The following is a 14,587-nucleotide window of genomic DNA, read 5'->3' on the forward strand; positions in this document are numbered from 1 at the left end:
CTGTTGTTCTTAAACTCTCACAAAATAAGACATCTCCCAGTCATCACGTACACTCACTAGAATTGGCCAAGCTCATTTTTTGTCATTGCTAATTTCTCCTTATCACAGCAGCAAAAAATTTATTTTAAAGTGGGCCCACCCCTGCTTCCGTGACAGCTCCAGCTACAAAACAGCACGAGCACTCCCAGAGACGTACATGAATTAGTTTTACCATCAGGGCTTCTCTTGACAATAGACAAATATTCTTCAACCCCAAGACAATCCTAACTAATAGGCTAAAATTCGAAGCATACACCAGGACTCGAGGTTTCACAAGACGTCTTCCCACTTCTAAATACAAAGGTATCGAACTGAAACATATCTGGGAACATGTATACAACATTTTTGCCATTTTCCTCAAAAGCAGCACAGCATTACATCGACAGAATTACGGCACGTAGGGAGATGTAGGAGCATCCAAGCCCAAGGTTACTCAGAGCTAATCCACACTAAAAGTTTAACTCAAGGAGCTCTACAAAAGTCAGTCCTCCATCCTGAAAGGCACAGAATTACAGGTACCTGCCACCTCCCTGCCTTTAAAACAAGTGACATTAACACTTAACTTTTCTTAGAGTAAGAGCCAACGAAGACAAGATGATTCGAGTGTTTTCCAGAACCCGGCTCTGAATTTATCGCCCGTTGCCTGCAGCGTTCACAAGTGCAAGCTTCCACGGCAGGGCGAGATGGGCGTAGAGCGCTGCGACAAAGAAAACTCCCTTCTAAAAATGTGCACGCATCAGGAAAATGATTCAGAAACCAGCTGTTCCACAAAGCCCTGCGGAAAACACTCTTGCAGAGTAATTACTCTGCCGTGGAAGGAGTCTGTTCTGGAAGAAGCAGCTAATGGAGACCCTGGCACTTGTGGCTGCTTATTAAGGAAAAACAGAGATAAAGCTATCATCGTCCCTTGCCGCTAGCCCCATGCCTCTGAAATTCCCTGTATGGCTGCAGGTAGGTGGGTTTGAGTCGTTTACCAACAGACTCCTCCGTCATTAATTTTTTGGGCTGGACTGTTCTAATTAGTGAGCAAAAAAAAAAAAATCAGCAATTTAATTTAGGCCCGTCACTGCAACCTTATTTCAGTACAAACTTGATGCAGGTAAGCTGCAGTATGTTTTATAGGAAAGTTCCCCTATTTCAGTCTAGCTGCTACAGCACAAGGCAAATACCTTCAAGAGAAAAATCTTTTAAATTGGGACTTCACAGCTCAGTTGGCCAAACCCTGCCCTTATTTTGAAAGGGGCAGAAAGTCCAAGCTCAGTCCTTGAGCTAGCACGTGCCTGTGTGCGCACAGGGCAATCCTGGGCAAACAGAACCAAACCCCGATGATTATTTACGTGGCTGGGTATCACTGCCTAAATACACCTCTGGGATGCTGCCTGGAGAAAGGGCAAACTGGATTTTTCCAGGACAAAAATTCTCCTTCCTCGTTATGCTCAGAAAAAAAGGAAGAATAATTACACTATAAACATTGTGTTTAAAAGAGCCAGAAAACTACAACTCATGTTATGGTAGAAGCTCTCCCTCCTGCAAGTCATTCTGGAAGAACCCTGTAGGACTTCTGCCTTGGGACTACCACGAGGGGCTGTATAAATATTAAGATATTCAATTTTGCCTAATCCGAGTGGCCAAAATCAAACCTGACGGGCTTTATTTCTCAAGGACAACATCACGGGTACAGATTCCCATAAAGAATACTTAAATGTTTTCCAAAGAGCTGATCCACAAAATAATGTTATAAGTTAATATATAATTTAAAGTATTGTAATGCAAAGATAATGCAGTGTTAAATCTACACACAAAGTCACCTCTTTATATAAGCTAAAGGCAAGTAGTGTGCTTGTCTTTATGCTAAGCTGCAGACTCTGCTACAGCCTGCACGCAGTAAGGGTGAGGCTTGAAAACGTCTCACGTACAGCTTGCATGTTTGTAACTGCATGCACTGTGCCGGGAAACATTTTCAGGTGGCTCTTTTCAGATTGAGCAGGTTTCTTTTCGGTTTGCACTTCAGCATTTCTCTAACGGTCACATGTAACGCTTTCCTGGATCACTACCAACATCTTTAAAGATCTGCATGCAATTAAAATCAAACTGTCTGTTCCTGCTTGTTAATAACTGGCTTATTTTGAAAGGAAATTTATACTTCCCTGCTCAGAATTTTTTAATTGGTTTTAAAATCAGGTAGTGTAGCATATAGCAATGCAACGAAATAATTCGATTTAAGGACACGGAAACAAGAAACACCCTTGGCAAAGCCACAAGCAGCCTTCGCTTTGGATTAACTTCCCCGGCCACAGGGTGCCTCTGCTGCTCCACAAATACTCTGAAGCCGAGCAAATAGTTTCTGTTGGTTAATGACCAGCTGTAATCCATAAACTGTGCTCATGTGAGATGAAATCGATCGGCTCGGGATAAAGGTAGGTCAATATTTGATCATCCTGAAGTGCTCTCGTTAGCTAGGATTGCCTGCCCTACAGACGCAAGGCTCGCTTAGCTCGGACAAGGAATTCATCTACGCTACAGCACAGCGACCGAGCCAGTCTTTGCGTGCACCCCAATAAAGTGAGTTTTGATCGAATTTCTCTAACGCCAGCCAGCTCAGCGGCCACGCTATTCACACAGCCTTCAGCATTTCTCAACTTCCACCACCTATTTGCCATGGTTCCTCAATCCAGCTATTTTTATAGGCTCAGAGGTGCACGAATATAAGTACGGGCTGCAGCATTTCAGCTGGTTGTATCAGGTGGGCTCAGCTCAACCTTGGTGGAAAACTCAATTTGGAAAACTCCCCCAGGGTTAGCACAACTGGTAACTACATTCGTATCCCAAACTCTAACTAGTTAATAACAAAGCATCTGCAAACCTAGCACGTCGGAAAACCTTGCAGCGACCTAAAACTTTCCATGTCACCGGAAAAAAAAATCCCGTGTTTCAAAGAAACAATTTAATCAGATTTCACTTTATGCACTATGTACAGAGCGGATTCTTCCACAGACATCTGATTTGCCATCCACCGAAGTATACAATTTCTAAACAGCCTCAAGTTACAGGTTACTTAAAAGCATTGCATCTGTATAGCCCTCCCTGCAGACACAGCAAAGCCCAACCTCTATCGCATTTGTTCCTTTCCGGGTGATTAATCACTAGTATGGAGGTTTACAATTTATTTCTAATGCGCCAGACCTACGGAAGTCACACAAAGAACATGATAAAGAGGCAGTATAATGCAATCAAAGCAAGCAGACACTCGAGCTCTGAAAAAGACACTTCACTAACTCTTTATTTCAAGAGTCCAAATCGTCTTTGCACACACAAGACTTCCATCAAGTTCAACAGGAGCCGTGTAGCCATAGTGAGTGCAGCAATGATACCCTACCGGCATGAACATTTCTGGACATAAAAGCTTTGCAGTCACACAAATATTTACATCAGCCAGTTTGTACTGAATGCTTACTGACACTGAATGCAAGAAGTTGCTAATGCTGGGTACGCGCATCCTTTGTTCCACTTCATAGTGCAGCACCGAGCCCTTACCTTATTTATAAAGAAGGCTTTCAGCGAGGAAGAATATATTTTCTATACATATGCATCAGCTTGCTTTTGAAGAGGTTTATGCTAGAAAGGCCTCCCTCACGCTCAGACTGAGGTCTAAAATGCATTTAAAAGTGAGTACGCTGCACTACACAGAGAGGAGACAAGCTGTTTGGAGCAAACCTCTTTACATTTACACATCGACAAACGCACACAGAAGCATAAGGTGGATGTAAACGAAGACTATCTGCTTCAGAAATCCTACACCCAACCTGGGGTCGGGTTGCAGTGGTTGGGTGTGCGCGTGGAAGACCCAGTTCTGCAGAGCTCTGTGAGGACCTGCAAAGTTTCTCAGCAGGAGAGCACGGCAGCAAGAACAGAGCGATCCCTGAAACGGAGCCTGTGCAGACAACCCCAGCACTCCCATTTTCTGACAGTTTCTCCAGAGCTCCCAGTTGTCTGTCAGGTCTAAGTGGAAAGCTCCAGAGAATGGAAGCTAGGCATTTAGGTATTTAGGTTTGAAATGGATATCAAATGCGATTTGACATTGCTGCCAGCCAGGATCTCAGACAAGGAGACAGACAATTTGTCACACATGCTCCCTTCACATGACACGCTGCGATTACAAGACTCAAGACACATACATTACTATTACCTCAACACACGCCAGTGTCCTGCTGCCAAGTTATTCAGCTGCTGAGAATGAAGTTGTAGGACAAAACAATATATCATGGCTAGCTACATGAGCAAAGAACCACCACCCCCCTCTCCCATGAAACCCAAAATAAAACCCATCATCTTTAATTCCAGACAGCCCATGAATCTCAATTTTCCCCGACAGGCAAAAACAATCACTGCGTGATGGGGTTTTATTTTCTTCTCTTCCCCCCTCTTTTCTCCTTTCATTTGCTAACTCAAAAATTCAACGTCAGAAAAAATATATGTATTTAGTCAGAAGTATGTCAGTTACATTTTTATTAACCTACTCCAAGGGAAAAGCTTCAGGGATTCACCATACAAGTATAAAACCCCTCTCAAACACCTAGGGGTTACTATATAACTTCATCCCAGCAGTCAATCAATGCAGTAAAAAAATTAAAATACTGAAAATGGATGCTTTTCCCCCTCTTCCATGTGTCCAGTGATTGCTCCGTTACAGCGTGATGAGGTCTACCAGGTTGCCTTTCGGAGGGGTCATGTTGTCCGGAAAGAAGTTGACTAGTGTATCAAACAGCTGAGTTCTCTGCGCGTAAGTGTGGTCGACGTCTGAAAATCCTGGGGGAGGAAGAGAATGGAAAGCTCGTCAGCACTCACTGCTTTAAATGCTCGGTTTAGCTGCAGGATACATCAGTTTTCAATTCTGGATGGCTGTTAACTATTCGCTGCTTCTGCTTTAACCCCTTTGCCCATGAATACATCGCTGTAGCCAACGATGAGCGTTAATTAACTGCCTTATTCCCCACTACAGCCCAGCTCACATCTGTAGCATCCTACGAACAAGGCCACCAGCTCCCCATCCCACCTACTACATGCCTACGCACACACAGCTCGTGTCACCCCAAGCCAACACCGAAATTAAAACTCCATAAAAAGCAATAGGCAAACGGCTGTCAGGCTCGTGGACAGTCCTGAAGAAATTGGGGAAGCGACAGTCCTCAGGGGACCGCTCTGATGTCCCAGAAAACAAGACCTCTGTAGCTATTTTTATTTGGTGCCTCGTTTCTTCTATCCCCAGGCTCTCCTCATTATCTCACGGCTGTCTTAGCCAGAACTGGTACTTGTGCTGCTTGCAGTTTTTCTCGAGACCAGCTCTGCTGATGGTAGGAGTCCCAAGTTAAGAGCTGTTATTTAATCCCTGGACTGCACTGAGGTCCCAGCCTGAGTCTTGGCACAGGGTCTTCGCCAACTCGTTTTGTGAAGTGCCTCCTCCCGACAGGGGAGGGTTTAGTCTACCGCAGCAGCATTGTTTATCCAAATCCCCATACTTAAACCATCAACAGCAAGAACAATAGAGCGGGCATGCAACGATTTCCTCTGCTTTGTATTTACTTAAATCACTGGTATCTCAGAAGAATGCTTTTTAATTCACTCTTCAGTTAATCAAAGTCAAGCAAGTTAATCAAATCAAGGAGGGCTTGGTTGTTTTATTTCAGCAGCACTACTTGATGTATGTGTCCTCCTATCTGTGAAGCCAATCTCTGACTACAGCATTGTACTGTAAAACACAGCGGTGTTACTGCAGGATAAACTAATTCATCCTTCAGAGCACTTAGAAGTTGGGAGGGGAGGGCAAGCTTTCCTGAAACAAGTGCTGTCTTTCTTTAAAAATCCGTATTTTAAGAAATAGCAACAACTAGGTAACATCCTCCAAAGCACACAAACTCAGCAGAGCTTCCTCATCCAGCAGGGCAGACAGAGCAGTGGCTTTTTCCTTCCCTCAGTTCCTTAGATTGGGAATTATGTTTGTCAAAAAGTGAAGTCATCCACGCTCCTAGGAAGAGCTCCGTAAAGGGATGGCAACACAATCAAAAGAACGTGAATTATGCCAACAGTCTTCCTATAGCTTGCCCAGGATTAACATCTGAACCCTTGAGAAGAGTTAACTGGATAGAATAGCAAAACAAATTATGGCTTTGGCTCAGACCTCCTGTTTTCAGACCTACACGCCACTGCTGTCTTCAAGTCTTGACATTCTGCCCAAAGAACTAGTTTTGCAAAGAACAGAGCGAACCAAACTACTCCAGGAATTGCAGCTATCCCAGCAAACAGAGCCGTAGCCATGCTGTGAGATTCCAAAGTGACATGACGGGAGTTACTTTATTCTGACCAAAGCTTCTGTTTATTTGGGTAACAGTAAAGCATCAGATGTAATAAGAGACACAAAATACTCCCCAGAGGCACGGATTTAAAACCACTGGTGACAGATGTTTTAAATATGGGCTCAAGGCATTGTACACTGGTCATTATACTCCCTCTCAAATGCCTATAATGCGGCACTTCGCATAATCAAACCGAAAAGGGCTCACAATACTCCTAAGAACTGTAAGCTTTTGATATAAAAAAAACAGCAGAAATGAACAGTAATGATCTTTATGAGAGGGAACATATTTAGTATGACTCTTCTGCTACACAATACTCACCAAGAGTGGTGAAATCCGAGCCAGACTTAAATAACGCTGAGGCAAGAAGCTGAAACTGCAGAAGAGGAGGTGGAAGAAGAAAGAAGTGTTATTAACTGCATGGGAAAAAAACACCAAAAGATTCATAGCGGTACAGGTGGCTTTAGAATTACTGGGTTTTCTTTGCACAACCCTCAGAATTACTGCGACATGCATACAAATAACAGCAGTGCTTTCATATGAGCAACACCGTTTGTCACCTCGGCAGCACAAGTTGGATGTTTTTTCCAAGAGGTCTTGCTTAGACCAGCATCAGTTCAATGAAAGGTACTTGACAAGGAGAGCGCTAACATTTATTTTTATATGTATTTTTAACATATTTTTTTTTGCCTCTTTGGCAGATGTCAGAGCACAGAAGTCAGGTAAGCTCTTTCACGCAACATTCCTAGAGATGAGTGTGGTGCAGTCTCTGCAAGGAAAGATTAGATGGCACAAAAACAGGTTAACTGCTCAAGTGCAGCATCAACTTCTTGAACACAGAGAAAGCTCTTAAACGGCGATAACCTTTCTGAATTGCCAGAGCAGCTCCCATCACAAGCTTGTTCGAGGCAAGGTCTTTTTAAGTTAAAAAAAGAAGAAAGTCCCTTGCTTGGGAACATCAGAATCAAGAGCGAAAGTGGTTTAAGTAACACATTCACAGCTTTATTCTCCCCTAATGCCTTGCTGATAGACAGGCAGCACTAGCTTTCCTCCGCCCCCAGCTGCTGTTTGCAGTTCCTCGTGTCACAGCAAAGCCTAGCGCTTTGTCATGTTTCTTCCAAGAATTAGCCAATCCCTTAAAGGCCTGCAATCTTCTGTCTCCTGCCTGTGTGTCTTTACAGCGCACAGCCCAAGCAAAGGAGGCTAAAAACAGAAGAGAAGCAAATATGTTGAGGGAAGGGGCGGGGAGAACAGCCAGGAATTACATATCCATCATTGTAACTTCAATTTCAAGAAGAAATGGAACAGACGATGGAGAAGGTGACAAGTAGCAGCCAAAGCAGATTTGGCAACTACGGGTTGCATCACTTCCATCTAATTTCTTCTAGAGCAGGGCAGCAGGCCCTAGGGATGGGACTCGGACGTTTTCCATCTTGACTTCCATAGCACTTTGTATGCTTTTGTATGTTATTTATGGTAAATTAGCAAGGATTTGCTGAGATTAAGCTAGGACGGAGTGGCACATAGGTCAGATAACTTTACTGGGAGTTGCCATCAATGCTCTGACCCCAAAACAGTGCCACGAACAGGCCAGTATCATCCTATTGCAAAAGTGACAAATACAGTAGGAAATGCATGAAAAGGAGTAGGTCTTCAAGTAAATCAAGTGCTCCTTCGGTTATCAAGGCTCCTGAGTTCTCATCCACAATAAGGCAACCACTTTTGGATGCCCTATATCAATTAGCAGCATGCAGGGAAAGCACTAGAAGAATCAAGTGGTTTGAGACTCAAGCTCTATTAATCAAGTTAAAAGGAGTCAGGGTTGCACAGCCTCCATGGAAGAATGTCCAAGGATGAAACAGCAACAAGTCACAGATGTGAAAGGCACCTACAAAAAGGTAAATCTACAACTAAGTGCAAGGAGACAAAAAAAAAAAATCAGTAAGATCAACTTCAGTATGACATCAAGAAAAAGAACAGCCTGAAGTAAGGCCTTCTTACTAGGGTGCTGGAATAAATTTGCAGGTTTTTGTGGAGGCTATTATCAGAGAAAGCAATCAATAGAGACATTTAAGAACAAGTTAGGAAGATACAGAATTGACAGACTGCAGAATAGGGGGAAGAGGTTGATTAAATACCCTCTTCAGTGAGGTCTGATTACATGAAATCAAAAGGGACTGCAACACTACACCAGTACTTCGCTGCTAGAGCAACTTGGCTCCACGTCAGTACCGTACGTAAACAGAAGCCCAGCCTAAACAGCTCCAAAATTCCCATAAAACCGGTGGCTTGAACCCGTGCTCCTTCTGACTGCAAGTGCCATGTCCTGGCCACCTTCCCCTCGGCACACAACCGCCTCAGGGGCCTGCTGCCAGCTGCCTGGTGACACGCTAAGCCAGCTCGGCGGGGACAGGGCAGATGCCACATGCTTTGAGGGGCTCCTTCCTCCCCCAGCAACCGCAGCCATCCTGCTGGAAACAGAACCAAGCCCTGCTTAGGGCCAGGCCTCAGGATGCCCAGCTTTAAGAGACCAAACAGTCGGATCCAGGTAGGAACTCGCTGAACTGGGACCAAAAATCAAGCCTTCTGCCAAGTATTCCCGTCTCTTCACACCACGCGTGACCAATTTCCACTGCTACGAGTTCCTCTCCAGCTTTGTGGGGAAGGAATATCTTGTCTCCTTCCCTGATGCCGCTGCACTTCAGTTAACCTTGACTGGTGTGTTTTCATTTGCTTTAAAAGGGTGTTTTATGCATCATCTCACACTTTAAAAGCACTTTCGGATAGAAGAGTCAAGCACACAAGTTATGAACATCAATTACAGACAGCACTGATGCTTAAGCTGGCTCACTCTGCATTTGCATTACAATGTCAGCTAGCCCTGTGATGTTTTCCCAAAGGGCCCTTTCTTTTTTTTTTCCCCCATGCATAGTATGGCTGTGGCTTACTCAAGACCAGGTCCCCTACACACTCTTCATAGCATATATCTGATGCAGTTGTTTTTGTCCCCCTTACAGCTCAAACTATGCTCTAAAGCCATTAATTTCTTCATTATTTTTTTCTATTGTATTAACTTCTATCCTGCCAGATAGCACTTCAAGTTCTGATTCTTTTTGGGTCTGCTATGTGAAACTACCAGAATTTGATTTTTCAAAACATTTGGTATCAAACACCTTCCTCTGAATTCAGTCAGAGCCACAAGAGCAAAGCCCTGAGCAAACCACCCATCAGATCTCTCCCACCGGGTACCGGAATGAAAGACCCGATTACTGACCATCTAGGAAAAGCCATTTGCTTAACGTCACAAAGCATCTCTCTTACAGAGGCAGGACCAGAATTCAATTATCCAGCAGAAGCATCCAACTGCTTTCGTCACGACGCCACCCATTTTCTTCCAACAACCCCCTTGTCTCACTGGATTCAGCTACTCCAAATTAAGCCTCCATTCACAAGACAACAGCTCCCTTCCTTACACAATTAACTTCTCTCTCCGAGATCCAACCCACCTTCTGAGCTGAGACTAGGGTTCCTTAGAGATAAACAGATCTGGTTAACTAACACAAGGTTCAACCACCACATTAAAGACAAATTAAGACAACACTGGTAATATTAATTCCAGCATTTTCCAACTTACAGCCTTCGTGTTTCCATTATTATTGTTCTTTTAGTGCTGCACATACTTTACCTTGGTTTCTACCTGAAGCAAAAAAAAAACAATTCCACCGTGTGGCAACCCGTGCAGGTTTTAGCCTATTTGCTGTGCTGTTTGCACAAACAGACCCGTTAACACCAAATAACTCCCGGCTGGGATACCTGGCGGGTTGCATGAATCAGACCTAATTCCTCCTCCCCAACGTCCGCATGCTCTGAGCGCTCAGATCACAGCAAAAAGCAATTTTTCTCCGCTTTGACCCATTCTGTCGGGACGGTGCCTCGCAGTGCAGGCACAAAGAAGAAGCAAGAGGCTCGAATTCTTTGAGGATGGAGCCGTCACAAGCTGAAGTCTGGGAGGGCTGAACACTTTTTTCAAAGGCTCCTTGGCTCCAAAACCTCTGTTCCTGCAGCACTCAGACCCTGAGGCTTTACAAAGAATCACAGCAGGACACGAAGAACAGAAGCGTGCTTTTCTTAGCTCCTTCCTAGAACTATTTTTCCTATTTGGGCTTAAATTTTCCCAGAAATTTCAGTCTAACGCAGACCCAAACAATACTTTTGGGCTCCGCTGGCTTTATCTGGCAAGTTTATTAAAGAAAAGGTCTCAAGAATGGAAAGTATGAAGCAGCCTTGAACAGGGGCCTCCAGCCCAGACTACGAGCTAGTCAGGCCTCAAATTGGCCTCCAGGTCCTTGCTCCTTCTCCTCCCTTTCTCCAAGAAAAACAGAATGCAGCTTTTACTTGTATCTAAGGGCAATCACAGGTTCCAGCTGAAATCTTCTCTCCACCAAACGTAGAATTCTCTATGCAAATCTTGATCTCGTTGTACAACATCATCTCACTCCCCTTTAACAGGGCAGCACTGGTCACTTTTTCCAGCACCTTCATTTCTTCTGCAGACCGCTAAGCAGCAGCAGCGTTCTGGGTGTGATCCCTCCAGCATTCGAGGAACATGTTTTTAGCCTTGTATGTGATCAACTGATGTTTTCATGCTTTAATAGCACGTTTTTAAGTTAAAAACTTGGGAATTCACTATAAATTCCCATTTTGATCTTCCTTATGTCTTTAAAAGCTGCTTCTTCTGAATATCTAAACTATCACTGAAGGTACATCTATTTGTATATGAAACAGAAGAACACCCATGCTGGTAGATGTATTTTTTTTAAAATCAAGAACTACCAATGCCAGCTTTTTAGACAACTTTCATCTCCCCGTGAACTAGAATGCACAAACTTCCACGTGCTCTGGGGATCTACGCTCCTTACATAAAGCATCAGAGCTATTAATCCACAGCCAGCAAATGACAAAGATGGACTGATCTGGAAGCACTGAACTGAAGAGATCTAAGTGATTTCAAGCAGAAATACAGTTAAGGAGAACTGGATCTGCATTTGTGGGCAACAGCAGAGCTGGAGCTGGCATACAGCCTGTGGCCACTAAAGCAAGCACCCATGAGACACCTATTGCTCACAGGCATCTATGACTTCCTTTTATAAAAATAAAAAAGGAAGTAAAACTGCCATCCCATTAACATTGCTAAAATTCACAACAAAGAAAGGAAAATCTGGGGGTATGTTCCTACTGTCAATCAGTCATGCTACTTTAAACAAAATTGGTTACTAACGCCAAAGTTAGTTTCAAGAACAGTCTGTTTATTTTCTTTGGCATCCAACTCAAAACAGCTGAAGAGACTTGCCTAACAAAGTTAGAAGAAATTACTTGTATTATAAAACAAGTAAGCCTTACCCTGAAGTGAAATTCTGCTCGTAATATCATACCCCACAGACCTGTCTCTAAGAGAACCGTAACGCCAAGTCAGGTATGAACTCAAGACAGTTTTGTCCTTTCCAAATTTAACAGCAGGCTTGGAGAGAGGGAGAAGAACACGCAGAAAGGAAGGTGATTTCTTTTAAAACTTGCCACACTAAGAAGCCACACGGCGTTCAATGGTTGCAGTCCGCACAGAGCAGGACAATCGGATATATATAGCCCCTGATATTAATTACGACCATCTCAACTACAAATAAAGACAGAGCATGTAGGTGTCTGCGCCGAGATGCACAATCAAATTGCTGCTTGAAATCTGATATGGAATCCAAAAAGCCTGCGTCAGTCCTCTGGAAAGCACACGAGCTATTTGAAGATGTAATGCCAGAGCAAAAAGCCAACTCGATGTGATAACCGGAAGGTAAATTGACGTCAACTGGAAATACACCCAGTCGCTACCAGTGCGGCGGCTGGCTCCGTGCCACTGACCAGGCAGATCGGTTCCAACGCAAAAAGCTCCAGAAGTCAAAGCTTTTTTGACCAGCAACTGCTTTTTGCAAAATAAACAAACAAGAAAGACTCCCAGAAATTGTTAAATGATTTTAGGAGACCGCTGGAACCGAGCTTTAAATTGCTTGCCGAACAGCAAGCACAGATTGCAGGCCCACAGGACAGACAGAAGCTATTGAATTTTCCTTGGGTCGGGCATTAGGATTGCAGAGGAAGGGGTCGCCATATTCACCCAGTTGGTTTGAGCTACCTCCGCTCATATGCTAGATCATTAATGTGCAGAACACTAGTAAGTCCTGTGAAAAGGAATAATTAGTTATCAACTTTTTATTCTGTTTGAATCCTGCATGAAAAAGCTACTTTTACCCCAAATCTTGACTCCATGTAGTCAGGAAATTCGTTCTCACAAGGTGGACAAATTCAATGCTACAGACTGAACTGGGAACATCAAATGTAGAGAATTAAGGGACTTCCTATCCCTTACGTACACGATGTACAGCCCTAATGGCAGTTCCTTTGGGCTGCTGGGTACAGTACTAAAGGCAGAGGAGCTTGTTGGTCATACCACAAACATTTTCTGTTCCAGCAACAGAAAGGCACAAGCCGCCAAGAGATGTAGGATATCTTCAGGAGCAGTTGGCCAACACCCACGGCCTTCACAGACATGAGGGGGCTACCAGAACATGTGCCACAGAGAGAAAGGCAAAGCAGAGAACACAGGGCATCGTCTTATGTCATAGAGGGCAGAGGAGGAGGTGAGAGGAAAGCACCAGAACCATTACTGTGTGTGACAGGTTATTGCAGGTTCAAATAGGAAGAAGAAAGTGCTATGACACTGGTAAGATTGGGCAGAATTGGGCTGAGCCTCCTTGAAGTGTGCTGCATGGGAAAAAATCTCCTTTTCCAGCTGAAGAAAATGAGGAATAATGATGTCTTTCCTATGCTAGAAATAGCTAGAAAAGGTGTGAAAGTACTTGAGATATGGGACAGGCTCAGCGAGAAACCACCGAACAGAAAACTTGCAGGCACAGCAATTGTATGTTGCATTGGACCAGAAATTTATGAAGCCTAACCAGAATTTACAACAGTTAAATGTGATCAGTAATGTTAGTAAATATTTTTTTCCTTCCTTTTGGTAACTTCACAATTTTATGCTGTGCTTATGCAAGAAAGCTATTCCCCTTAAAATAACCCTTAAAATAACTTTTTGTGCCTGTATAAAGATCATTTCTCTCGATAAAGTAATGCAGCAGATTAAGTGATTTAATTCAGAGACCCAGCATGGAGTAACAGAGCTCATTCTAGTACTGCAATTTGATGAAAGGAGCTGTCGAATCACTTCCAAAGCGGGTAATGCACTCTCTTCCTCCTGATCTACCTAACCACAGCATCGAATGCCTGTGTATCCAGCTGGCTGCCCCAAGTTCCACGTGGAAATTAATGGCAGAGTCAAGTCAACCACCTTATCTGCCACTTTACACTACTTCTTTAATTCCTGCTGTAAAGTGACACGTACTGCGGTAATGGAATCAAAACAGGAAGTGGGAGCAAATTCCTGGAACAAATCAAAGAACATGCCTACTGGATAATATTCAAAACAGAGGAAATAAGAGTTTTAAGGTTTAGCGAGCAACTTGCATTACAACCTACTTCCAGAAATGGATATAATCGAGAAAAAAAGTTCCTTGCCTCCCCCAGAACTATTTGATATTGACAAGCCAAAATGCAGCGTGAATAGCAGTTTCTATTCACTTTCTACCACACAACCAACCACAGACTCGTGACATTTCAGCAAGTTTATGTTTCAATTAAAGCTCCCAAAATACACACCAGTACGCTGGAATTAAAACAAAGGTCTAGTCTTCGCTATTAAGAGCACAAAACCTATTTTATCTGGATGGGTAGCTGCAAAACGCCTGTTTCTAAAGCAGTGTGATCCTTAGTGTGGAGAAAATGATAGAGCAAAGCACCGTGCACCGTCTGAGCTTTTCACACTGAATAAAAACAAAATGTAACAGGCTTAAAATCTGTGCTAGAACGTGAGAACACAGTTTACGTTTCTTTATAAGACAAGGATCGTTCATCCTTACCTCTTTTGTCTCCTCTGGGTCTGAGTGATCCACAGTTACATACAAATCATTCTGTAGGTACTTCAGTGCACTGAGAGGATCAGTCTGAGCTTTCTCTTCAAACCTGCAAAGAAGAGATACAAACCTTGAGCACAACTATTTCCTGTAGGGCTAAATACGGCTATTTCTACACAGAGC

At 43.5% G+C, this 14,587-nt stretch overlaps 1 protein-coding gene across 2 annotated transcripts in view; it reads right to left on the reverse strand.

The window, feature by feature from the left end:
- Nucleotides 1-4,528: 4,528 nt before the first annotated feature.
- Nucleotides 4,529-14,587, reverse strand: part of MKLN1 (muskelin 1) — a 94,461-nt gene continuing 84,402 nt past the window's right edge. For both annotated transcript variants that reach the window (XM_080577367.1, XM_080577368.1), the window contains 3 exons: nucleotides 14,411-14,513; nucleotides 6,711-6,765; nucleotides 4,529-4,845 (listed from right to left, as the gene is read on the reverse strand). In XM_080577367.1, the coding sequence (XP_080433493.1) occupies nucleotides 4,724-4,845; nucleotides 6,711-6,765; nucleotides 14,411-14,513 (280 nt within the window). In that variant the 3' untranslated portion in view covers nucleotides 4,529-4,723. The remainder of the gene's footprint in view (nucleotides 4,846-6,710; nucleotides 6,766-14,410; nucleotides 14,514-14,587) is intronic.

This window comes from Anser brachyrhynchus (assembly GCF_964034855.1).
Source record: "Anser brachyrhynchus genome assembly, chromosome: 1".
Classification (NCBI taxonomy): domain Eukaryota; kingdom Metazoa; phylum Chordata; class Aves; order Anseriformes; family Anatidae; genus Anser; species Anser brachyrhynchus.